General features: G+C 53.9%; 11 protein-coding genes across 11 annotated transcripts; 5 read left to right on the plus strand and 6 right to left on the minus strand.

Annotated features, from left to right (window-relative positions):
- Positions 1-208: 208 nt before the first annotated feature.
- On the plus strand, positions 209-637 carry LTS14_003068 (uncharacterized protein; the record flags this gene model as incomplete). Its single annotated transcript, XM_064835773.1, has 3 exons — positions 209-284; positions 348-492; positions 562-637. 3 exons carry the CDS (start codon positions 209-211, stop codon positions 635-637), a joined length of 297 nt encoding a protein of 98 aa, XP_064696823.1.
- A 101-nt stretch (positions 638-738) lies between these two features.
- Positions 739-5,025, minus strand: LTS14_003069 (uncharacterized protein; the record flags this gene model as incomplete). Its single annotated transcript, XM_064835774.1, has 1 exon — positions 739-5,025. The coding sequence occupies one exon, from the start codon at positions 5,023-5,025 to the stop codon at positions 739-741; it is 4,287 nt and encodes a 1,428-aa protein (XP_064696824.1).
- A 225-nt stretch (positions 5,026-5,250) lies between these two features.
- LTS14_003070 (uncharacterized protein) lies at positions 5,251-5,948 on the plus strand (the record flags this gene model as incomplete). The annotated part of the gene is made up of 2 exons (XM_064835775.1): positions 5,251-5,367; positions 5,442-5,948. 2 exons carry the CDS (start codon positions 5,251-5,253, stop codon positions 5,946-5,948), a joined length of 624 nt encoding a protein of 207 aa, XP_064696825.1.
- Positions 5,949-6,357: 409 nt separating this feature from the next.
- LTS14_003071 (uncharacterized protein) lies at positions 6,358-8,960 on the minus strand (the record flags this gene model as incomplete). Its single annotated transcript, XM_064835776.1, has 2 exons — positions 6,358-6,809; positions 6,884-8,960. The coding sequence occupies 2 exons, from the start codon at positions 8,958-8,960 to the stop codon at positions 6,358-6,360; spliced, it is 2,529 nt and encodes an 842-aa protein (XP_064696826.1).
- A 1,493-nt stretch (positions 8,961-10,453) lies between these two features.
- Positions 10,454-11,228, minus strand: LTS14_003072 (uncharacterized protein; the record flags this gene model as incomplete). Its single annotated transcript, XM_064835777.1, has 3 exons — positions 10,454-10,499; positions 10,562-11,088; positions 11,163-11,228. 3 exons carry the CDS (start codon positions 11,226-11,228, stop codon positions 10,454-10,456), a joined length of 639 nt encoding a protein of 212 aa, XP_064696827.1.
- Positions 11,229-11,959: 731 nt separating this feature from the next.
- On the plus strand, positions 11,960-12,947 carry LTS14_003073 (uncharacterized protein; the record flags this gene model as incomplete). Its single annotated transcript, XM_064835778.1, has 2 exons — positions 11,960-12,079; positions 12,132-12,947. The coding sequence occupies 2 exons, from the start codon at positions 11,960-11,962 to the stop codon at positions 12,945-12,947; spliced, it is 936 nt and encodes a 311-aa protein (XP_064696828.1).
- A 1,638-nt stretch (positions 12,948-14,585) lies between these two features.
- Positions 14,586-17,165, plus strand: SCH9 (Serine/threonine-protein kinase; the record flags this gene model as incomplete). Its single annotated transcript, XM_064835779.1, has 2 exons — positions 14,586-14,659; positions 14,786-17,165. 2 exons carry the CDS (start codon positions 14,586-14,588, stop codon positions 17,163-17,165), a joined length of 2,454 nt encoding a protein of 817 aa, XP_064696829.1.
- A 549-nt stretch (positions 17,166-17,714) lies between these two features.
- Positions 17,715-19,097, plus strand: LTS14_003075 (uncharacterized protein; the record flags this gene model as incomplete). The annotated part of the gene is made up of 2 exons (XM_064835780.1): positions 17,715-18,447; positions 18,469-19,097. The coding sequence occupies 2 exons, from the start codon at positions 17,715-17,717 to the stop codon at positions 19,095-19,097; spliced, it is 1,362 nt and encodes a 453-aa protein (XP_064696830.1).
- Positions 19,098-19,557: 460 nt separating this feature from the next.
- Positions 19,558-19,955, minus strand: LTS14_003076 (uncharacterized protein; the record flags this gene model as incomplete). Its single annotated transcript, XM_064835781.1, has 2 exons — positions 19,558-19,842; positions 19,905-19,955. 2 exons carry the CDS (start codon positions 19,953-19,955, stop codon positions 19,558-19,560), a joined length of 336 nt encoding a protein of 111 aa, XP_064696831.1.
- A 549-nt stretch (positions 19,956-20,504) lies between these two features.
- LTS14_003077 (uncharacterized protein) lies at positions 20,505-22,196 on the minus strand (the record flags this gene model as incomplete). The annotated part of the gene is made up of 3 exons (XM_064835782.1): positions 20,505-21,567; positions 21,620-21,706; positions 21,850-22,196. The coding sequence occupies 3 exons, from the start codon at positions 22,194-22,196 to the stop codon at positions 20,505-20,507; spliced, it is 1,497 nt and encodes a 498-aa protein (XP_064696832.1).
- A 366-nt stretch (positions 22,197-22,562) lies between these two features.
- On the minus strand, positions 22,563-24,354 carry NPL6 (chromatin structure-remodeling complex subunit RSC7; the record flags this gene model as incomplete). Its single annotated transcript, XM_064835783.1, has 3 exons — positions 22,563-23,133; positions 23,185-24,299; positions 24,352-24,354. 3 exons carry the CDS (start codon positions 24,352-24,354, stop codon positions 22,563-22,565), a joined length of 1,689 nt encoding a protein of 562 aa, XP_064696833.1.
- Positions 24,355-24,610: the final 256 nt, after the last annotated feature.

The following is a 24,610-nucleotide window of genomic DNA, read 5'->3' on the forward strand; positions in this document are numbered from 1 at the left end:
CCCACTACAGAATAGAATCATCGAACGACTGAGACACCACCGTTTAGCTACGAGTCACAGCCGCTCGACCAGGCGTAGTCAACTTCGAACTTGATATCGAAAAGGAGCACACCGTAACCTCTCCCATCACCCCTTCTGCCCCCTATCCCGTCGCACTAACGATCCCCAGAACCGTCTCAACATCCTCCATGGCGGCACCCTAGCCTGCATGACCGACCTCGGCGGCTCCCTAGCCGTCGCCTCACGCGGCCTCTTCGCCACTGGCGTGTCCACAGATCTCAGCGGTACGCTCTTCCATCCATCAAAGGTACTGTAGACTAGATCTATACTCATGCTCGCCTCCTTAGTAACCTACCTAGCCTCCGGCGGCAAAATAGGCGACACGATCAAAGCCGAAGTGACCTGCGACAAATTTGGCAAAACGCTCGCATACACATCGATCCGGTTCACGAACGCGAAAGACGAGCTGGTGGCGAGGGGGAGTCATACGAAGTGAGTGTGGCCGCTGACAACATCTCCTCCCTTCTGGTGGCGAGTCGGGTACTGATTGATCGCTGACAGATACGTGGCACTGGCCTGGAAAGACGAAAAGAACATTACTGATGAGCTCTCGCCCCGACCTGAGAAGACCGCATGAGACCAACCCGATCAATGAAATGGCCAGACGATTCGGTGACCTTATGTACAGTACATTGTACAGATATCAACACAGTACTCTCTTCCACATGACCACAACCACTACCCAACCACATCCTCCTGATCCGCCTCATCCAAGCGATCCATCCCCCCCTCCTCCTCCTCCTCCTCCTCATCTTGATCATCATGGTGAGCACTCTCAATAGCAGCAGGCGGCAGACTCCCACCTCCCTCCTTAAGAGCCTTAACCTTCGCCTGCGTCATCTCATAAACATACTGACCCAGATGCTCCACACCCTCCATCACAGTTCCCTGCACTTCATCCGCCACACCTCTAGTAGCCGGGAACATCTCTCCCGCCACAACCTCCAACTTCCCACTCCTCGCCAACAGCCCCCCCAGCGCCTCCCCCATCTCCAAACTCCCCTCAAACACCTCCCTCCGTCCAAGAACATACAACCCCAACCTCGCCCTCGACAACGCAACAGTCAACCTCCTCAAATCCCTCAAATACCCCACCCCCTTCGTCCTCACCAAACTCAAAATCACATAATCATTCTCCATCCCCTGATACTTATCCACCGTCCCGACCCACCCGGGCATCCCGAACAGTCTATTCCCTTTACACCGATGCAGAAGCACATCCCTCACCAACGCCCTCTGACCCGCATAAGCGGTCAAAATACTGATCCTCTCCGCCGGATATCCAAGTAATCTCATAAACTGAAACAGCGCAACCGCATACTCCGCCTCGCCCAAATTCTGGAAGAAATGCGGACTCGGTTCCGTTTCACCCTGGCCTTTGTAATCCGGGACGTCGATGAATTGGTACTCGTACTTTAACCCTGCGTTCGCGCAGACGAATTCGGGGTTGGAGGACGTGAAGGGGAGGTTCGTGAGGGAGGGATAGCGCCATCTATAGAGTTCGGCGAGACTGGGTCGGGAGCGGCCTTGGGCTGAGAGAGTGATGGAGGGGACTCCTAGGCGGATGAGGCGGAGGAAGAGCGATTGGTCAAGGTGGGCGTAGGTCCTGAAAGCGGCGTGGGGGATGATGGGAGAATTTTGGAGGTGGTCGCCTATGAGGATTATGCGTTGGAGACCACCGGCTTCCTCACCCGGCTTCTCCTTCTTGTTTTTGCTGCTGGTGGTGGGGTCTGCGGAGCGGGCGAGGTCTTGCATAACGAACGGAACGAAAGACTCCGTTTCCGTGACCTGCGCACTCTCCTCCATAACCACATTATCGTACCTAAATCCCAGATTCGCAATCTCCCGTCTCCGCATCGCCGCATGCGTGGACGTCATAGCGATAATCCGCGCCTCCTTCACCAGAAGATAGTTCGACTTGTCCCTCTGATGGCGCAGAAGCTCAAAGGGTCGGATCTCAGCGAGCTCGTCGAGGACTTTCCGGATATGTGTTTCGCAGCCGCGGGCGATGTCGAGGTGCTGGTCTCTGCTCGCATTGGGAGGGAAGAGTGGCTGGGGCGCATCGGCGAAGAAAGGGAGAAAGGGGAAGGTCGAGGCGGGGTCGGCCTGGGTGGCGTTTACTTCGTTCCAGTATTGTTTGAAGCGTGGGCGGATGTAGACTTGGTCGAAGTATTCAGCTGTCTCGCAGCTATTGCCGTGAGCACCTGGTGCACCAATACTCGCAGCCAGCCGCTGGACATCAGCAAGATATTCGCTCCCTCGCTCGAGGAAAGAGTCGACACGACCGGCCTTGCTGAAGCTGACATCTCCAGATAGCTCCTCCTCGCCATGGCCAAGCCGCAGTAAATGCCGCTCATCGATGTCCAGCGCCACGATCTTCTGAAACAGCTGGTTGAGTGCTTGATTGGAATGTGCTATCAACAGTGTCCGCTGCTGAGGGTGGTTGTGGTAGATGTTACTAATAATCTGCGTCGCGACATCTGTCTTCCCTGTACCCGGTGGACCAACAATAACAGTCAATCCAGGTTGTGTGCCAGAAGTGATAGCATCGACCTGCGACGGCGTGAAGCGGACGGTATTCAGCTTGGGTGCATCTGTTGGGTAAGGACCAGGATTCGGTGGCGTATACGTGCTGACTCTCACCGACTCAATGACCTGTGCTGGCTCAGGCCCATCCGGTTGGTCTCGTCTCCGCTTCTTGCTTGTGCGTGGAGGAGGTGCTTGCGACTGGTCGGTCACAGCTTCGAGGACGTAAGGTGGTGGGAAGCTGGCATCAGCGCCTGGATCGGGTTCGACGGTCTTGCCGGACATGGTTTCGATCAGGTGCTGCCAATCTAGGAGTGTGTCGCGGTAGTCGACACTCTTTAGCCTGCTCGGGAGACGCTTGTATGAGGCCGAAGAAGGATCGCCATAGCCAAGGAAGACGTCACGCAGCCATGCCGGCACCGGTCTATCGTTGCTCAGTGTGAGCTGCTTGATACTTTCCAGTATCGGCTTCCAGTTGTTTTCCCTAGCAGTACGTCGCACAACAAGATTAATACTGTCCAGTACGTCTCCTTTTCCAGCCTCAGCTCGTTCCTTGTCAAGTTGGTAAGCCGTAGCATCCAGTCTCAGCAACAGTCGTCGCTGCCTTGGGCGATCAAAGTCATCGTTCCGCGAATTGCGATCGTGTCGTAGGATCCGCCCTTGCTCGTCAAGCACACTAACGACCTCGGCGCAGCGTAAAGCTTTGATCCCAGCTTTCTCAGCAGGTGACTGGAAGGAAGTGCCATTCGTAAGCCGCTTCTCCGTCTCCGTGGGTTGCACAGCAATCAAGTACACGACATCATCCGGCCTCAAGCCCTCCCACTCTCGTCTCAGACCAGGCTGTAGACGACTAACATCCAGCGAGACCTCGACCTGTACCTCTCCCAGAACATCCTCACCCACCTTCGCCGGTTGAGTCTGAGTGACAGCAGGCTTGCCAATCGGTATAGCCATTTTCGAGAGACCTTCGAGACGTGTATTTGTACCTTGCAATCGTGGCTGAAGCTTCTTGATGACATCCTGAACATGCTTGCGGATCTCGAAGAAGGCTTCGCTACGGTACAGCGTGAAGGATCGCCATAGAAAGTCGCCCAGGGTCAGGTACTGCAAGTTAAGCTTAGGTATGGCTAGAGGTCTGCTCCCGTCATAGCCACCTGCTCGGAGACTCGACAGCTCGTATAACGTATTCTCCGTAGGCAGGATGGCAGTCGATCGCACGGTTTCCGTGTATAGTGCGTGTTGTTCGATAAGCGAGGCAAGCACCTCGTTAAAGAATTGTCGATCTTGCAGAACCAATGACTTTTCCGGATACGAAGTCCGCAAAAGAAGTTCGCCACATAGTTCCACAAACTGCTCCTCATTCAGCGCCTGGAGATGACCAAGTAGTTCACCCTTTTGCGAAAGCGATCCATAATTCGCCAGCACCAGAATCTTAAGCGTCTCAGGATGCAGCTTTAGCGCCACATTCTGCAATCGTGCTATACGAGCATTATGCGCATCCTCATACTCCTGCTGGCTGAGCTCCTTGCCGGTCTGGTCGTCAATGGGAAAGTACATGTAATGCTGCAACAGCTGCGTCATATCCCGTAAAAGAGCAATATCGTCGGCGTCCTGGTAAAGCGGCGAGAGCTTGATTGCAGAGAGTATGTTCAGGTCTCGCAGTAGCGTATTGACGTATCGTCTCGTGGGTAGCTGTGACTCCAGATCACAAAGCAACTCCATGAATCGCTCGCAATACAGCATATTCTCCTGCCTCCGCTCCGCCGCGCCATCAACATCGTAGAGCTTATCCAGGAAGTCCAGCGCCAGAGTATACAGCCAGCTCCTCTCGAACCGCAACCTCGCCTGCCCAGACGCATCCGCATTCTCGTACTTCTTCCCCGCCGCCCTCCACGCCTTCTGCCCTTGCACACTATTCGCCAGGATATGTTCCCTCGATCGCTCACTGTGCAGATGATGCCATATCCCGACTGAAACTAAGGGTGCACACTCTCGGCGCACAATCCCGCTATCCAGACTCTGGAACGCTCCGACTAAGAAGACAAGCAGTTGCGTGCGTATGGGAGTCGAGAGCGACTGATCAAGACTCAAGTGTGTGATGCGGCGGTAGAAGGTGGAGAAGTGGTCCGGTCGTTCTGCGAAGAGGGACCAGACGGGTAATTGTTCTGTTCGCTTGACATTGACCAGCAATGCCAGTAGCAGGACATGCTGATTCGAACTCTCCTGGCCGTAGCCGGGCCATAGGAATCGCTCGAGGGTCTGTAGTTGTTCCAGTAGTAAGAGAGCAAAGGGAGGTGTTGTGTCGGCTTCTACAGCCTCCCACAGCTCTTTCACTGTCTCCGGCAGCACTTTTGGGGACGACTTGGTGAGCCAGTGCTTGCGAGCGAGTTGTGCGATGACATGGTCGCCGGTGAGGTCGGCCACAGTCGGCCGTGACATCGTTATGACTGTAGGCGCATTGTTTAATACCTTGCGACCAAAAAGAGATATATATCTAACAAATCGCGTCTGACTCGCGCGTCGTCAAAAAGTCGCAGCTTCAAGATATTGATGCCTCAGGCCATCACTTCTCCCAAGCGGAGACATCCAATACTCGAGCTTAAACCACCGACGACACACCTCAGCGAGGCATTGTCTAACAAAGCACCACAGCAACACCACACAATGGCCTCCTCCGACCGCGTCGCCGAGGTCGAGAATGTCCGTGAAAGCTATCCGGAGCTCAAACCCACCCTTGGTCGACCCATTGTCCCCGCCCGCACCCTCGCCAGCGACTACCCGGTATGCCATCCACTCCACCCACCCATACCACCACCATACCACCACCACCCTATACTAACACGCTCTTGTTCTAGCTAATCGACTCCGACCCCCACTTCCGCCGCGTCCTCTCCTACGCCCGCCCCTCCGACTACCTCTCCGGCACCATCTTCGCCGCCTTCCCGCCCACCGCCATGCTCCTCATGGAACGGATCTCGCCCTCCGAAGTCGGCCGTGGCGGTTTCAGTTCCATAATGCGACTCACCACGGGTATAGGCCTCGTCAGCGGCTTCTACCTCCTCTTCTCACGCTCGCAGAACCGACTCTATGGTTTCTCCGAAAACCGGCGGGAAATCGAGATGGACATGCGGGAGATGACTGATAGAGTGAAGAAGGGTCAGCCGCTTTATGGGGAGAGTACGATGACGGAGTATATGCAGGGTGTGGCGTCAAGACAGAGCAGGTATTCCGGCGTGTTTCTGCATGTGATGCCTTGGTTTAATTTCGTCAATCATGGGCAGCATGGCGTGGATACGGCCAAGTATTATCGGAATGCGGAGAGGGAGTTGGAGGCGGAGAGGGTGGCGGGCGGTGGGTCGTAGAGATGTTGCTGGTGGGGAGAAGAAAGATATACTTGGGACAGATTCACGGGCGTTTAACAAGACGCGGTGTACAGCAAAATTTCGAGCCACTATGAGAATAACATGCACGATCGTGAAATTCCATTGTTTTTGGTTAGGTCTATTCGATTTTGGGATTTTCGGATGATTTCCTGTACTTTTGCGTCCGCCCTGGTGGTATCTTCTAAAAGCAAACGTCCTCTTTTCTAGTTTAGCAGCGAGATGCACTGAACTTCCTCCTAGGTCCTATTCGCCACGGTCTTCAGATCCGCGACTCCGTCAGCTGGGTAGCAAGGGAGGCAGCACACTTCCTCCGCCTTCCTCCAGCTCCTACCGAAAGCGATTTTGCCTCCATCTCGACCCATCACCCCAAACTAACTCACAACCAATCCTACCCCTCCTTTCCCCCTTCACCCTCAAACACCTCAGCAGCAACCCCCGCCACCTTCGTACAAATCCACGTACTAGCATACATATTAACCCGATCCGTACAAGTCCCCGGCGGCACCCTGGCCGCCACTCTCTTCGGACTGAACCCATTCTCCTCAAAAACCCGCATATACCAAGGCATCAATCCGGAAGATCTAATCAACACCCGTCCCCCAATCTTCAACGCGCGATTGACGGCGAGAACTTGGGCTTCGGCTTCGGGCCCGCTGGGAGTGAACCAGTCCATACTGTCCATCAGGACGGCAATGGTGAGGGCCTCGGGCTGCATGCGGGCGAAGACTTCGGCGAGCTCGTCGGTGTGGATGCGGAGATTTTCCAAGGCGCCTTCGGTGGAGAGTTTGAGGTGGGCTTTCGGGGTGAGGTAGTCCGGGTGGCAGCGGCGGGTGTAGTGGCCTGCAGTTCATAAGAAAGTCAGTATTACTTTCTTCTCCATGCATTGTGGCTAGGTCCTGGGACCGTGTACTCACCCAACAAGCAGACCAAGTAGTAATGGTTATCAAGACTCAACAACGTATCACTCGCCACCGGATCCAAAGTCTGCACCCCATAATTCCAAATCGCCTGTCCACTCTTCGTCGCACCGACCTCCCCAGGCCGTCCAGTGCCCGAAGTCTTCTCCTCCGCACTCCTGGGCGCCCGATCGCTATTCTCCCGCTTATAATCCTCCTCGATCATGGCCCGCTGCTCACCCGGCACACCCAGAGCTTTCCACAAGAAGCGCTCGGACCCCACGACGAAGTAAGCCAGTAGTTGCGAGAGGAGCACTTTCCGGACCCGTTTCGTCCAGATCTCGCGTTGTTCCGCTAGCGTTTGCACTTCACAGAGTCGGCGCATATCGTTCCTCACTCCAAGGAGAGAGCCGAGCCAGGCGATGAGTTGGAGGGCGTGACGGCTGCCGCCGGTGTAGTAGAACCCGCTTCCCTTCCGATCGAACGTCTTGGGACCGACATGGAGCCAGTAGTCGAAGGCTTGACTGGAAAGATGAGGAGACAGTTCCTCGATGAGCAGTTTATGAAAATTCTCGTGTTTGCCCTCGCCGAAGAGTTTCCACATGTCTTGGTATTCCAGAGCACGGAAACAGGCGACTTTTAGTTCGAGAAGGTGGTTTTGAGCCGGGTTGAGATCGACGGCGTGGATGCGTTTGGGGCGTTCGAGCGCGTAGGAGAGGATGTTGTCGCCTGCGGAGGTGATGGCAAGGATGACATCGTCGCCGGTGATCTTGAGGAGGCGGGCGTCGGTGCGGCTGTCTTCCCAGGTGAAGGCGTAGATGTACTCGTCGTTGAACTGGGTGTGTTTGGGAAGGGTATGGTCATAGTAGATGCGGGTTTTGTTGTTCTGGTAGTAGGCTGCCGGGAGTGGGAGACTGGCGGATAGGTTCACGACCGCGGTGTCAAAGGCTTTGCTCCTGCGCTCGGTGCTTGAGCTCCTACGCTTGCGAGGGTTGAGGGTTTGGCTGTGGAGGTCGAGGGCGGAGATGAACGGTGATTCTGTTACAGCGGCGTCCAGTTGTGCCACCTCTTTCAACATCGAGCCAGTGCGTCTAGTGCAGCCCACGAAGATGTAGTACGGAATTCTGAAGCCCACGACGTTGGCGCGGCGGTTGGTGCTGAGGATTGTGCCGAACTTGTACTCCATATAATCACGTCTTGCCGACTCCAGATTGACACGGTCAAGCTCGAACCAGGTCCTCCAGAAGACACGAGAGATCCACATGCAGTGCCTGTCGATGGCGCCACCCATGTAGTTGCGATGCGAGAATTCCACACCATTCTGAACATAAAAGTCGATCACACCCACGATACCATTGGGTGCCAGAAGGTTCGTAACACTGTCGACAGCCGAGTGGAATTCAGGGATCATACTGAGGCTGTAGGACATGGTCAGAAGATCGGCACCGACCGAGTCACGTGCGTCTTCGTTGTAGATCGACTGTCCGATGGAGAAGTCGCGGTTCGAGTCGTCAACACCAGCCTCGTAGTCGCTGAGGCGGAAGACTCGAGCATCTTCGCAGACCACATGGACGTTCTTCCAGCCGAGACGTTCGAATCGCTTTGTAGCGATTTCGCACAGAGAAGTGCTGAGGTCGACCAAGTAGACAGCATGAAAGAAATTGGGTACATCGATTTGTGCGCCCATCTGCTCAATGTTCCAGCCTGTGCCGCCACCAATGTCTACCCAGATGGGCTTTTGTGGGCTTTGTCCAGTAGTACGCCTGTGCTTGACCTGTGCTGCCACGAGAGCCAGCATATCCTCTCTGCCTTGCAACAGTGTGGACCTCGTAGCATCGTAGATAGAGGCCTGGGACTTGTAGAAGCTTTCCAAAGCATCTTGCTGGCTCCCAGTACCATCACCCGTGTGAGGCTTGAAGAAGCAGGAGTAGGCGAATTGCACGTAGTGGCCAGTAGCACCTTGGATCTTGCGGACCACGCTGAGATCGGTGTAGGAGAAGAAGAACCAGGCTACCAAGAATAGCACGAGGAGGATGGGGACTGTCGAGGCCTGGGTGAGAGGGTCGGCGAGCCGATGGTAGAGGGAGGACGCCATCGTTGAAGATCAATGCTGAGCTCGCGTGCTCAGCAAGAAGGTGAAGGACAAGCAGTAGGAAGAGGTGTGTGAGGCGTTGCAAGGTGCACAAAGAAAGTAGGAAGCAAGGAAGATGGGAGGAGGACAGTACACTTGCCTCGTAGGACCAGGTCCAGGCTAGACACTCACCCCTACGCAATCGGGCAGGAGCATGTGAAGCGCCAGCTAGCGTCTGCTGGGTCTGTGTAGAAGTCAACGGCGGGCCAGCAGAAGCGCCAGACAGAGTCAAGACTCAAGAATGGTACACGCCCATGCCGCCGATATGCACGCCAGTAGATAAAGTGTAGCGAAGCGCGTCAGGTCGTCAAGGGACAAGGGCCATAGAACTAAAGTGAGAGTGAGGACCCCACCCCCGCGATGCCGCACTCCTCTGCTCAGGCAAGCGATGTCGTTGAGGATCACGGCCTCCGTATGCACCACCAGCCTATCAGCTCGCCCACATGTGCATGAGAGGCGGACGGCGTAGGTACCTAGCAGGCATAATTATTAGCAGTAGCCAGGCACAACCGCGGCGATGACAACAAATAAACACACCACCAGCTTTCTACCATCCATAGCGGGGCACGACAATTTTCTGGGCACTCGGAGAAAGCTCACTCACCCAAGCGTCGAGTTTAGTTAGATTGAGACGAAAGTGGGATGGATCGTTGTCAATGGCACATGCACGCCTTCTGCAGGGACTCCACCAAAGCACCTGTCAGCCTATCTCATCGAGCAGATGCGGCCACGGGGGTGTCTAGGGCGGGAAGCTCCAGCGACTGCGCGACATACCTCTTGCACCAATCATGTGGTAGTAAGGTCACCACGCCTGCGACTTCAGCGCTGCTATTCATTGTGCTCATAGCACCGACGTTCGACCATGAGTTTGGTTCACCAGAGTATCACAGGAGCGACTTCGGGAGGGTTTGGGGTGGCGGGTAAAGAACCGTCTGCCTCTACAATAATGCTGCTACTGATCGAGCCCGGGAGATTCGAGGGCAGAAAGTGGCCTCTTGGCCGAGTCAAGACACATGGGTCATATTTACTCAATCGCCGGAATGTAGCTGGCAGCAGTCATCCGACCAGCACTGCTCGAGAGCAGCGAGGTCTCTTCATCTCTGGCACGCGACCACAACGGAAATCACGTGATGTGCTCGAAGACTGGCCAAACAATGTTAAATGCGTCCAGCTGACCCGGTCTATGCCACCAGTGCAAGACATTGGCAATCCATCTTGCTAAGATGAAGCAGACCTCGACCGTTCCTCACAACGCTGTGTTGAGAAAAGTCCGGAGTAGTGGTCTTGGAAGGCTCCAAAGCCCTATGCTACAGAAGAGGATGAGGCAGGCACATTGAGCTCGCTCCGGCCATAATCCACATTACTTCAAAGTCTCGTACAATACATATCTCTCCTGTCATGCTCCAACCCGCAGCGCCATGCGTGAACAATCAGACAAACAGTGTCGGTCGAATCGCTCATTTGGCACTGTACTTCGTCTTGCCGAAATCCCACGGAACGTATCTGTCAAAATTGTAAGCAACCTCGAACCTCACGCGCTCCCATATCACCCTCATTCGACATACCTATACTTGATCATACTCTGTATCTGCCTCCTCATAGTCAAAAATACCAAAATCAACCAATAAATCACCAACACCGGCCAGAACACCGGCAGGTTGAAGATCTCGCTCCAACAGCACAAGAATGCTATCGTCAACGCCCGCGTCGCCGCATGCCAGAACTTGAATTCCGGTAATCTTCGCACAAACGGCTTGAATTCCTGGTCGTTCTTGGTTGGTAAGGAGGATGCTTGGCCGGCGGGCACGCCGTCTTCCATGTCGGTGTCTGCTTCGAGGGAGGGGTCGAATTTGGGGGAGATGAAGGCGAGGAAGAGGTTGAGGATGTAGATGCCGAGGGAGTATGCCACTGTGCGATCCCATATCAGTCCGACTGTTCGCCGTATATCCGCGTGATTTGGGCTGTGTGCCATACCAATGTACCATCCCTGCGCGAAGATGATGCGTAGCGCGAACATCGCGAAGAGGACCCCTGTGCCTACCCATCGGTATGTGACGAAGGGGGTGACTTTGTCGAGATAGCTCTGGTAGATCTGGATAACATGGAGGTAAGCACGCGCTCATCATCCTGCTAACACACGCGCATATCGCCATGTTGTAATCGTACCTGCTGAATCCTGGTCGTCTGCGCGCTCACAGCCGCGAAGGGCGTCTCTGGCTCGGGCGCATCCATGATGCTAATCGATAGCGTAGTGTTCTCGTGTGTATAGCGATCGCGTTCCGGGTTCGACGAAATGCGTTTGAGATTTCTTAAGTAAAGTAGGAAGGTAGGCTGCACAGAATAGCCTTCTCAACAACGTGGCAGTTGGTGGACTTTTCGCCGCAGCCACTCAAGTGTGGCGCTCGCTGACGACTGGTTCAGGGACACCTCGCAATTTGATGGAAGGTCGCTCATTAGCTTGAGCGAATCGAAGCTACCTCACCACCTTTATCACTGTAGATTTTATAATTTGACATTGACGTTGACATATGCAACGGACGACAAGCTCTCGCTGATCCCAGCGACGCAGGTCTTCTACATGCAACACTCGAGCTGCATAGCATAGGTCGACGCTTGTCATATCCGGCGGGAATCATGAGCAGACCTCTCTTACAACCTGTCGAAGTGTCGACGAATGCCCGACCACATTTTGACAATGTGTGTGTACAATCCTTCGGATAGCTGAAGACTTTACAGTGCTCTATGCTTCACCCCCGATCATCAACGAGCCGTGGCTACCGTTGCTTGCATTCATTCGGCATGAGTGTTCTTTTGCCTCGGTTGATAACTCAAGTTCACTTGAGACCCCGGATAACGCCCCGCAAAAGTAGGTAGGTACAGCGTAAGGTCTTCTTACTGTCAGAACCCACTCCTGTGTCTCGAACTCTACCATACACTACAAGATTACACTCAATCACTACAACATGAGCGGACCAGGAGCAGGACACCAATACAGCCCTTACCCAGTATCATGGTATAAGCGGGACGTGCTGCTGTTCGCGAACAGCATAGGATGCACCGTGGATGAGCTACATTTCCTCTATGTAAGCATGACATTTGCGAGAATTGTTCGACGGCATGCTAACAGCTTCGCAGGAGCTTCACCCTGAATTTGCTGTCTTCCCTACCTATTCAATCATCCTGCCTTTCAAACATGAATCCCCCGAGGTCATCGACTTTTATGCCGCTCAGAACTCGTCGCGAGAGGCCATACCAGGCGTGCCAAAGCTTGATAGCAGGAAGGTGGTAGACGGTGAGAGACATATTCTGTTCGCCAAGCAGCTCCCTACAACGTCGGAAGGCCGGAAGTTCGAGGTTCGCGGTAAAGTGGTCGGCGTGTACGACAAGGGCAAGGCTACAGTCCTCGAGACTCAAAGCGATCTTGTGGATGCGAAGACTGGTGAGCTGTATACGCGCATGACCGGCTCTGCGTTCTTTGTTGGCCAGGGCGGATGGGGAGGGCCGGCGGGACCCAAAGCTCCTAGCTTTGCACCACCAAAGGGCAAGAAGCCAGACGCTGTACATGAGCAAACGATCAGTGCGGAAGCCGCTCACCTTTATCGTCTCAACGGCGACTACAACCCTCTCCACGCGACGCCCGAGCCAGGAAAAGCCATGGGCTTTGGTGGGGCTATTATGCATGGTTTATACTCTTGGAATTCAACTGCCCACGCCCTGTTGAAGTTAGTGGGCGGTAGTGATCCAGCCAACATCAAGGACTACCAGGCGAGATTCGCTTCGCCAGTCAAGCCTGGTGATACTCTGGTGACTGAGATCTGGCGGACAGGTGAGAAGGATGGTGATGGCTTCGAGGAGATTCGTTTCACCACTACCATCAAGGGTGGTAAGCTATGCTCGAGCAATGGTCGTGCAAAGATCAAGGTTACTGGCCAGCGCCAGAGCAAGCTATAGTCGATCAAATGTACATCCATCAAAAGCAGCAGTGCGCCACTGGCAACACTGTGTTACCTGTGTGGCTGTATTTCGTGTGGTATCGCGATGCATGATCAATGCTTCACCTGCCGATGAGACGCGTGGCGCCCAGTCAACGTGAATGTATACTCAATCGTAAATAAGGTTCTTTGTTCGGCTCACTCGATTCCGACATGTGTGACACCTTTGAATTGCTGGCCGCTGGTAAAGGCTTGTAGTAATGTATTGACGGTCAGTGTCTTAGCGTCCTTCATGTACCCTGGGAACGATGGATCTGAATCAAGTTATCGACCAAGCAACTGCAAGATCGCATCTCGTCCCGGTAATCTGGGTCAGCAACGGCGTAGAGCCGCTAGAGCTAGACGAGCGCCACGGGTGTGCCTTGGCAAGACCGCTTTTTCGTGACCCGGTCTTGTCGCTGATTGTGAAGATTCGTGCCTTGCTTCACCGATCAATCAACCAGCGCTTATTTCATTGTCTCTCTCCCTTCTCATACCGACAACTCTTCAGTACCGCTGGCTCACAACTGGAAGGTTTCTCGCGGCCGGCTACTCCATTCGAATTTTTCCATGTTCCGGAGATATTCGCGGCAATTCACGTTCTGCGGCGTGGTGACGTAGTGGGATCGGCCCAGCAACTTGCAATTAGCAGGCACAGAATCGATTGTCAAGAAGCACGTAGTGCAGGAGACAACCTCGAACGACAAGGCCAGTACGAAGGCCTTCCATACACCGACCTAACACTCATACCTACAACCTGGCCCCACGCTTTACTCGAGCGCTGAGGAGCGACACGCCAAAGTGGAGCCGAATCGCGACCCGGAGAAGCGGCCTGGACGTCAGGACGACGCTCGACCCATTGCGATTGAGAAACGTCCTACGAAGCGTCCTGGCCATCTTCACACCAAGTCCGCATCTGCAGTACCTACCTTGTCAACGTTGAATGCACAACCGGAGCCTGCACCATCGCCACCAAGAAGCCCTGCCAAGTCTCGACCTGTATCTCGGAGCTGGCTCAGTCGTCCTGCTAGCACCATGTCTGCGACACATGAAGGGCAGCTCAACTCCAATATGGCTGCTGATCTTCTTCGGCAGGCCATGATGCACAAGTAAGTGGTGAATTCTTTCCGCCTTGCATGTTAGGACTTTCTCGTATCTGCGTGTCAGTTCAACAGCAGCAGCAAAGCCGCGATGCCAGACCTCTCAACGAGACGCAGGATAAGGACGGCTAGATGCATCTGCATCAGACTCTATCCTGTACGACGGCAACAGACTCAACAGAGGTTCATCGCGGGAGTGTATTGCTCAGCAGGCTGGCACAGCCTCAGCAGGCTCGCATCCGTTCGATCGCCACAAAGCACCTCATTGGTGCTGCGTACCTTGGTCGACTACAACTTCTCGTTACAGCCGGAGCAAGAACGCTACGGTATAGAGTTCTGGAGGTGGGGCATGAAAATGCTGCCACTCGATCGGACCGAGGCTGCGCCGATGTCATCCATTTCCATTGCACTCGACTCTCGTACAGGTTACACTAATACTCGCTATTTCGGGGATCATCGTGCTTACGTGCTCTTCTTCTGTTTGCTTCCTCATTGCGCATGGCTGTTTCTTGGTCACGATGTCGAACGCTGACCTTCTTCGCGCGCATAGCAAACCCCACCACCACCACGACGAAGACCACGATCATATAGGGTCTGGTGCATCCACGCCGCCGCATGGCACAGCGACGCCACGCCCTGACTTGACTGACAAACGTTTGCCCGGATTAGTGAATAGCTATTTTGCACAGGTTCGTGACTCCTTGTCTAGTTCACGCAGTAAGAGCAGGAGCCGAAGCACACTCAATTCCAACCTGGATTCCACATTACCTACAATATCTCAGGAGCTGGACAGTGAGACCGGTAACGACGACACAACACCTACGGATATGGCAGGAGCGAGTACAACATCTGGCAAGACAGGCTCATCAAGTAATCTGGACCCGGCTTCGCCAACTTCTCCACCACTGCTGCCGCATGAGAAACACACCCTGAGAGGCTATCCTACACCACCTTTGTCGCATTCGTCATCTTTGGCCAACATGGGTAAAGATGTTGGAGATGCTGATAGTCCGTTGAATCCTTCGCCACTCAGCCGGAACCCATCATTGACAGCAGTATCGAGACCTGAAACTGCGGCTGGCCACATCTCGAATCCTGCTGGCTCCCTAAACACCCCCGCGAACCCTTCAGTCGCCCATGGTTCTTTGTGTTCCGTACAAGAGAAAGCTGAGCTAACACAGGAGCGTGCTCAGAACACACCTCCCCAGACACCTCGATCCGGCTCGCACGAGAGCAGAAGAGATGGCGAAGATGTGCGACATGTTCCGCGAGCCGACAAGTCAAGTCGGTCAAGCTCGGGAAATCCGAATGTTGCTACGGTTGGACAGATCAAGGGTCAGCTAGAGGTTAGCGTCGAGGAAGGCAGAGGCTTGAAGCCGAGCGTGGAGCCATATGTGGTGTGCATCTTTCAACTCAACGAAGCTGTCTCGAGAAGGCCGCAAGAAGACCAGATGGACACGGCGATCGACAACGATTCGGAGCCTGAACACAACCTGGCCAAAGGTGTGGCTATGAAGCGACTTGGCAGTGGTTCCGGAACACCAATGGCTATCCCGGGAATGCGAAGTCGTCAGACAAGTTCTACAAACATTGCCGATCTGCGTCGAGGCTCGAAAAGCGAGAAATCAGAAGTCACAGATCCCGTATGGCGACACAAGACACTATTCGATGTGGTCGGAGAGAACAACGAGATGGATATCTCAGTCTACGATAGGGCGAGAAATGAGGAGTTCCTAGGCCATGTGCGTTTGCCCCTGAATCTTGAGCAGTACGAGCATCAGCATGCAGATTGGTACAAGCTTCAACCACGACAAGGTGATACCACCAACATAACCGGTGAGGTCCACCTGAGGATTGCTTTCCACGCATCTGGCAAGAAGACCTTCGGCCCAGAGGATTTCGAGGTCTTAAAGCTGATTGGCAAGGGTACATTTGGGCAGGTGTTCCAGGTACGAAAGAGGGATTCGCAACGCATTTATGCTATGAAGGTGCTGTCGAAGAAAGTGATCATTCAGAAGAAGGAGATCCAACACACAATTGGCGAGCGTAATATTTTGGTCCGAACAGCTACGACAGAGTCACCCTTTATCGTTGCGCTGAAGTTCTCCTTCCAGACGGCGGCCGATCTTTATCTGGTCACAGACTACATGTCTGGAGGCGAGCTGTTCTGGCATCTACAGAAGGAAGGTAGATTCGTCGAGGAGCGAGCGAAGTTCTACATTGCGGAATTGATACTGGCCCTTCGTCATCTACACCAGCACAACATTGTGTATCGAGATCTAAAGCCGGAGAATATCCTGCTTGACGCCAACGGACATGTGGCACTATGCGACTTTGGCCTGTCGAAAGCCAATCTCTCAAAAGACGACACCACAAACACATTTTGTGGCACCACGGAGTATCTTGCCCCCGAAGTTTTGCTAGATGAGCAAGGGTACACCAAGATGGTTGACTTCTGGTCTTTGGGCGTGCTCGTGTTCGAGATGTGCTGTGGTTGGTCGCCCTTCTACGCGGAAGACACCCAGCAGATGTACAAGAACATTGCATTTGGCAAGGTCCGCTTCCCACGCGACGCTCTCTCGCAAGAAGGCCGGAATTTCGTCAAGGGCCTGCTCAATCGCAATCCTTCACACCGCCTAGGCGCGAAGGGCGATGCGGAGGAGCTTATGGCCCATCCCTTCTTCAACGACGTCGACTGGACTGCGCTCAGCAAGAAGCTGACGCCCCCACCGTTCAAGCCGAAGCTCAAGGGCGAGCTTGACACGAGCAACTTCGACCCCGAGTTCACCAACGCATTGACAAGTGGCGACATGTCATCGTCCTTGAACGCGAGAGCGGCCGCTTTGGCTAGTGGCGTTGGCATCGACAACACACCACTGAGTCCCACCATGCAAAACCAATTCCGGGGTTTCACTTTCGTCGACGAAAGCACTCTGGAGCAGCAGTTTGCGGATCGCGATGTCGGTATGACAGACAGCGTCTCTTCCACGAACGGTCGTGGTTCGCGAGGCGACCGTATGAGCGGAGTCGAGCCCAGCAGTGCTACCAGCGCACACGGAGACGCAGATTTCAACCATGGTATGCTCGAAGATATCTAGAGTGTCTCATAGGATACCTGTTCCTTACAGATATGAGACGAAGAGGTTACACGGCAACACAATCACGAACAGCATGGGCGGCGTTGATATGAGTGGGTCGCTTTGGCGGCTTTTACGGCGGATGTGCAAAGGTGTACAGTGACACGAAAGGGTGGACATATGGGCCTATTGATGGTTGAGTGAAGACAGCGCTTCGCTAGCGAGATGCAGTGGCGCATAGCAGAGGCGTTTTCGGGAGAGACGAAAGATGCATTATTATACGAGAAGACATGATATATCGGCTTCGGTGGATGAGTGACCAGCCTTTCAATTAGTCTTCGGTAGCAGTCCGTAACATGTGAATGTCTGCACAATAGCCGCCAAGCGTGCTTGCTTGGTCGAAGTTTCTCGCGTGACTGCCTTTTGGCTCGAAGCACGTCCATTCGCAGGATTGTCACTGAATTACATGCACTATATTTATTTCTACTCGGCAGCACAAATATACTCATTGCTCGCCACCCAGTTTCGCGCAGGATTCGCCAAATCAAGTTCAACATTTCCATTTCCACCATGAGTGCCACAGGGCTCGTCCCAGCTCAACGCTGCAGCTTTTCTACTCACAGCGGGCCGTCATCAGATGATCACAATGATACGGATCCTGCAGATGGATGCGCGGGCACCAACGACAAGAGAGAAGGATGGGGTGATTCAGAGGTCCTAGGACAATCCGGGTCTGATGCAACATGTTCTGAGAGTGAGGCAAATGTGTCGAGGTCCGGTAAAGAATGGGAAGACGACGAGTACCCTCCACTTCACCTCGATGAAGATGCTCTGCGGCATGTTGCAACGTACTTCCTACCTGGCAACCATGGGAAGTGTGTCAAGATCGAGAAGCTCGGCCGTGGCACCTTTCACGAGATCCGTCTACTGCATTTCGAAGACGACTGGACCTGCATCGGCCGCTTCACACGAGACCCCGAGGAGCCCGTTGCGGTCATCGAGAGTGAATGTGCTACTAGGATATTCGTCAGGAACCACACCACGATTCCCGTGCCCGAGACCTATTTCGCAAACTTCGATCCTACCAATGCAGTGGGTGCCCCTTTTGTAATCATGCAGTACATCAATGGGTACCGACTACAAGAGATGTGGCGTGCACTTGACGTGCGGCACAAGCTGCCTGTCATGGCGCAGACTGCCGATGTGGTTGCTCAGCTCGCTAGTTGCAAATTCGACCAAATTGGCTCTTTGACTAGGAAGGGAGATATTGGGCCACTACTGAATATAGCTCTGCCATATGAAAGTCTGGGCCACGGCCCTTAAGGGTCTACACAGGACTATCTACTCAGCTTCATTGATGATGATCTCGCTGGCAACGAGGAATTCATGTCGTACTATCAGTCGATCCGGCAAAAGCTCGTCCATCATATGACCAGCAAAAGCACCATGGCTTTTCTTGAGCAGCCCTTCCGATTGATTCATGGAGACTTCGACCTTCAGAACTTCATGTTCGATTGGACGAGTCCAGACGAGGCGCCAAAGCTGTTAGGCGTTATCGACTGGGATTACAGCTACATCGGCCCGGCATACTTTCTATATGAGTATCCGTCATTCATTCTTGACTCCGACTACGAAATGGGGTTATGGACGGAGCACAAATTGTGTAGGAAGAATTTTGTCTCTATGCTGGCGCAGCACTTTCCTCCCGGATCGCAGGAACGAGAAGAAGTCCGCTCTTGCTTCAGACAGAAGAGTTATCTATTCAACAGATTCCGGAACATACTCATGGTATGCAATTGGGAGGATAGGGTGGCGCTTGAGCTTGCGCAGGAGTACAGCAGCGATTTGTCGCCATCAGTGATCACGGAACGTGCGTATGGTGGGAGGGATGACTACGAACCGGATTCGGAGCTGGAGGATGAGTGCACCGAGGGCGATGCCAAACGGCAGTGATGCTACAGCAGCTAGCGCACGAGTCTGAGACGCATATCGGTGGCAACTATGATTCGTTGATTCTGTCCTCTATTGCGCCACCATTCCCTGCTTAAGATTACGTGGCAGTACAAACACATAGGTAAGACAGATTATCCATTCTGATACGGAATCGAAAGATAATGCTTCCTGAAGTGTCAGAATGACAAGTCGACCTGGGATGATCTATTCTTCACAGGTTTGTGTTGAATTCCCATCACTCTATCGGCCCACGTCGGTTGCCTGCTACACGCAGCGCAGGGTCATCTGTAGATGTGTTATATACTGTCAAGGCTGAGAAGTCGCTAGGGAACCCTGCGCCAGGGGCCCTACCGACAGATAGGATGCCGCAACTGGTCTGAACGTCGATCAAGCAAGCCTTGACATATTGGCCACGCTTGTACCATTGCGGTCAGCAACCAGTCCAAGATCCGACCCGCATTCAGCTGGTAGCACTTGCAGCCGACGAGTCGCCAGTGTTGGTAGCCGAGCTCCTATCCTCACCCTTGTCGTCCTTCTTGTCTCTGTCATCCTTCTTGGCCTTGCGCACTTTGCTGCTCACCTCGAAGAAAGCATTCTGCTCCTTAGCTTTGATCGCGGCCACGTCGGCTTCCTTCTTCTTGCGCACCTCCTTGTCCTCACGGTCGGCTGCTAGGTCGCAAAGGCTACAAGATTCGTCCTTGTACTTGCAGAACAGACGTGTCAGCATATACTCATCAAGACAAACCTATATAACAGCTTTGTGATGTCCAGCAACTCGCCATGCTGGTCGATCTTGGGTTGACTTACCTTCCAGTAATCTTTGTGGATCGGGCAGTACTCTTGATGTTTTGGGCACATGCCCAGGTGCCTCGCCTTCCTCTTACTGCCCGTGCCCTGACACTAGTGGCAGTGATGATTCTCACCTATCTTACCCATGTTCTCACACCAGCGCTGTGATACTTGCCTGTCTGAGTTGACGGTCTTACCGAGCAGTGTTGATATGCGTATGATGCTGGATCAACCTCAGGGGTCGAACCTCTTATATCATGTACTCGAACAATAGGTACATGATCCATTGATCAGGCGCCATTAATTAGCCAAACAGTGACTGGTGGCTGTAGGTGAATGGTCTCTGCGAGGAAGCCAAGGCCGTCCTCTTCCGCATGATCACGGCACGAGAAACTGATTCAATGGCCTCATCAATACGAGATGCCAGAGCCATCGATGTTTCGGCCAGGCCGACACGACCTGTCCTTGTGTCTTGAGTTGTGCCAGAGTATGAGTGGACTTTTTGAGGTGTTCGTCCATTGCGGACCGCAAGAGCCAGACTCTTGGTGGTTCTGAGGCAGTAAGGCCATATTGAAGGCATGGATAGAGTCTTCTCTGAAAATTATCAGCAGGAAAGAATCAAATGTCATCCAAACCCTCCTCACGCATCCTCGCCTTCCGCTCTCGTTCCGTCCTCTCAGCCTCCTCATAAGCCTCCTCATCGAACCAATTTGTAGTACCATGCCTCTCGGTAACGTCTCCAGCCTCAAGCTCAGGTACACTAGCCTGCCTCACAGACTCGCTCGGCTCAGATAATATGCCAACACCATCAAGCATCGACTTGACGCCAGCCGAGTCACGCTTCGATTCCTGTTTCGAATTCGCAAGTCCGAACTCCTCTGGCCTGCTGACCCGTCGAGATCGTAGGGGTGATCGTATGAGCTCCCACCAGCCGACGAACATGGAACTGCGAACCATGAGTAGGAAGGTGAAGATGCCGATTAGGACGCTCATGAACAAGCTCGCAATTACAACGCCTTCGCTCAAGCTCAGACCTTCGGTGTACAGCAGGCAGTACTCTTTATCTCCTTTGGTCAACACAAGGCAAGCTGCCCACGCCTCGATCTTGCCGAGCGGAGCAGGATTGTCATCGGCGCGCGCCGCACGAGTCTCGGCGACAAAGACAACACCGAAGTAGACGATCTCGAGTGTGACGAGCAGACTCATGAGTATGCTTCGCCACTGCACGAGTAGCACTTTTCTCACTCTCTTCCATGCCAGCTTTCTGCCTAGGTGCACCGATGCTCGCCGTGGTCGCTGCTTCGCACCAGGCTGAAGTCCTGAAAGCGCGCTGGCGGCCGACTCGCTGTTGTCCCGACTGTGCGAGGAATTGCTCTCAACGACGAAGAAGTGTCGGATGTAGAGACCGAGACAGAAGCCAGTAGTGAGGAATTGGAGTAGTGCTGCTAGACAGCCGAAAGCCAGAAGCCAGCCGAACCACGTTATGAAGGCATCGTGCTCGTTTGGGAAGCAAGTTGTGCCCAGCTGATACGACACGCCCGTGACCGGTAATGAGATAGCCAGGAAGAGGGCAGGGACACCCCAGCCCAGTGCCTGGGCAACCCAGAAGAACGTTGTGGTATGCTGTACATCGGCCACTACACGAAGTTGAGTCCAAAGCGCCCGCAGCAAGACTCTCAGGCTGTTAGCAAGAGCTTAGCTCATGTATTTTCTTGCCGGCGGCGTCCACTTACTCCACATAGCTCCAGCCATGGATCCTGCCTCCAGCAGGCCGCCACTCCATCCACAAGACATGCTCGAGTGGAGGTCGTTCGGCGTGACTGCATCATGACACATCTTCGGCTTCGTACCCAGTGGTATAATGAACGACAGCTACCATCTTACATCAGCCCCATCCTCAACGTCCCGTAGCATCGTCTAGAGGAAGAACCAGCTCACCTCTAACACCACCAAACTGACACACAACCCAATGCTCAAGTAATGCACATGGCTATGTTTCTTCTTTAACACCGCGAACGTGAAGAGCAGAAAGACTTGGCAGATCAACGCAGGCACGTTGAACCAGTATGCTATGTTCTTGTTGCGCTCGAATGTGTTGGAGTAGAACCAGGTCTCGGTAGGACATGGCAGACAGCAGGTGAGTGTCGAGCCAAAGGGACCACACAAGCGGCCAGGGCGATACCCAGAGGTATATGGGTGGGCGGACTGGTCGACGAAGGGAGATGGACAGGACGTGAGGGTCGACATGACTAGCAGTTGCGGCTGTGGAGACAGTGTTCCAGTGGCTCTTGGAGGTGTACACTTCGCCATCTTGATCATCTGGACACAATAGGCCAAGTTGCCAAGCCAGACTTCGGAATGTGTAGATGACAGACCACGCCCTTGCTTGCCCACGTGGCTGGCGGCTACCTCCCACGAATAGACACACAATCGAGGCCGGGAAGATGGCTAAAAGAGGAGCGCTTCAGCACAAATACAATCATACTGATACAGATAAGCAACAAAGCGCTGCCGCTAGGCACAGATCCTCACCACCACGTACCTCCCATGCCCACCCCATCGAGAACCACCCACCAAGACCTTGGAACCCACAAACCCATCCAAGATTCTGTCCGGCAGATAACCATTCCCACAGCCCACACAACAACGCCTCATTCGCCTAACGCCCTGATAACATCAAACCGGATACCCATTCAGACCAATGTTCAGATCCTTCCGCCAGGCACTCTGAGCCTCGGAACCCCATCGACGCTGCCACTGTGTCTCAAGCTTTCTAGTCTCGAAGAAGGCTCGTCGGCAATCTTCTGGTAACTCGTCGATGAGGTCGTCTGGTATACCGCTGAGGCCGTTGGATCCGGATTGTGGGTCCAGGCTGCTGCCGTCCGGGCCTGGGTAGCCTGCGCTGGTGAAGGGTGAGGCGGTGTAGTGCATGTCAACTACTGCAAAGTTGCGGCCGATGATTGGGGGAACGTTGGAGAAGATGGTATGTTGTGGTGGGTCGGCTGAGCGGGGGATCTCTTCGACGTCCATGGCGTCTTTCTCGATTTGGCCAAATGTGTGGTAATACCCGTTAGTTAGTCCACTGGTCGTGATTCTAGTACTCGCATGTGTCTCTTCGGTAGGCACTGGCTCCCACTTCGCGTGCGTAGGCTGCATGATTTTCGGATAGAACATCATATTGGTATGCGTGTCATATACGCCGTCGAGGTTGGCTTTCCGTACAGCAGAAATAGCAGAATTGAAGCGACTGACAGACATGTCAGCTGGGATGATTACAATAAAAGATCGTGGGACCCACCTCGCCTCACGAGCATGCATGAACTGCCAATTACTGTACGTGAGATTCGTCCGCCGCTTCCCTGTCAGCCCCGGCTTCCCAGGCGCAGCACCCTGCCCAAGATTCCTATACACCTCACTGGCACCAAACCACGCCACATAGCGATTGCGATCGTACTCCTTCTTATCATCTGGGATTCTATCCTCAGGGTCTGCAAGTTCGCCTTCCACATCGCCATTCTCACGCGCTTCGGTGACCTTGTAGTCGTCGATGATTCGCTTCCCAGCAACCACAATACGTGCTCCGAATTCGCGGAAGACGGAACGCGCGGTGACCACACCGATATTGCGGCCCTTGTAGCTGCTGGGTAGGATATCGCGGTCGATGAGATCCTTCTTTTCATCTTCGCCAAGTAGGACTTTGTAGAGTTTTGGGTGTTTGGCGAAGAAGAGGTAGCTGTCTCGGAAGCCGCAGCATCGTGCTGGTTCGGTGGACAGCATGTATAGTCGATCGTCTCGGCCGATGATCTTGAAGGTGCGGACTCGATACTCGCGACCTCCTTGTAGATTGCCTTTGGCATCCACTTTGGTGCTGCCTTCCTCGTCGTCCTCCACCTGCACCTCATCGTCCATGACATCCAGCGTCTGACCATCTTTGTCGACCACGACCCGTGATTGCTCGGCCTGTGGCCCTCTTCTCCGACCTCTGAAGCCACCTCTCCCTCGCCCTCTACTCACACCATCAAGTCGTCCTCTCCTCCGCCGGAACGGCGTGCCTGACTCTGAACCCTCCTCGCCGTCCCCGTCCAGCGGCTGTGGCGTGCCGTAGTCTGGTCGGTCTGCTCTCATGCTTCTCCTTCCAGCTGCTCTACCACCTCTCCCTCGTCCTCTTCGTCGTGGCATAGCTGTGATGGTGGGAGGCCCATCCTCATCTTCTTCCTCGTCGTCATCTTGCGCCGGCGTGCCTACATCTTCCTCCATATCATCCCCGTCATCCATTACAACATCCCCACCGTCGTCATCGTACACAACTTCCTCTTCTTCGAGCTCATATTGCATTCGTCGTGAGGGAGTGTGTTGTGCAACGCCTGACGTTCTATTGCGCTTCCCACCATATTTGTTACCTTTTTGGAACGGCTGTGACTTGTTAGCCGACTTTCACATAATGTGCGAAGGGAAGTGAACCAACCATCGTCGTTGCAAGCCGACGTTCAAGGGCCGGTCGGCTTTGCTGAGTGACGCGCTGCTTCGCGTTTGCGACTTTCGTGGAAGCTGCGCTGGAACTTTGCGCCGGGAGTGGCCGCTGCTTGGTTTTGCCTAAGGCACGAATGAAATGGCGGCGGCGACACGATATTACAAATGGCTTGTTAGAGTGTGTTATCGAGTACGCGATTCATTTGTTATGCCAATAGAAAACGAAGCATAGCGAACGTGAGTGTAGAAAAGGT

This window comes from Recurvomyces mirabilis (genome assembly GCF_035927965.1).
Source record: "Recurvomyces mirabilis strain CCFEE 5264 chromosome Unknown scaffold_6, whole genome shotgun sequence".
Taxonomy (NCBI): domain Eukaryota; kingdom Fungi; phylum Ascomycota; class Dothideomycetes; order Mycosphaerellales; family Teratosphaeriaceae; genus Recurvomyces; species Recurvomyces mirabilis.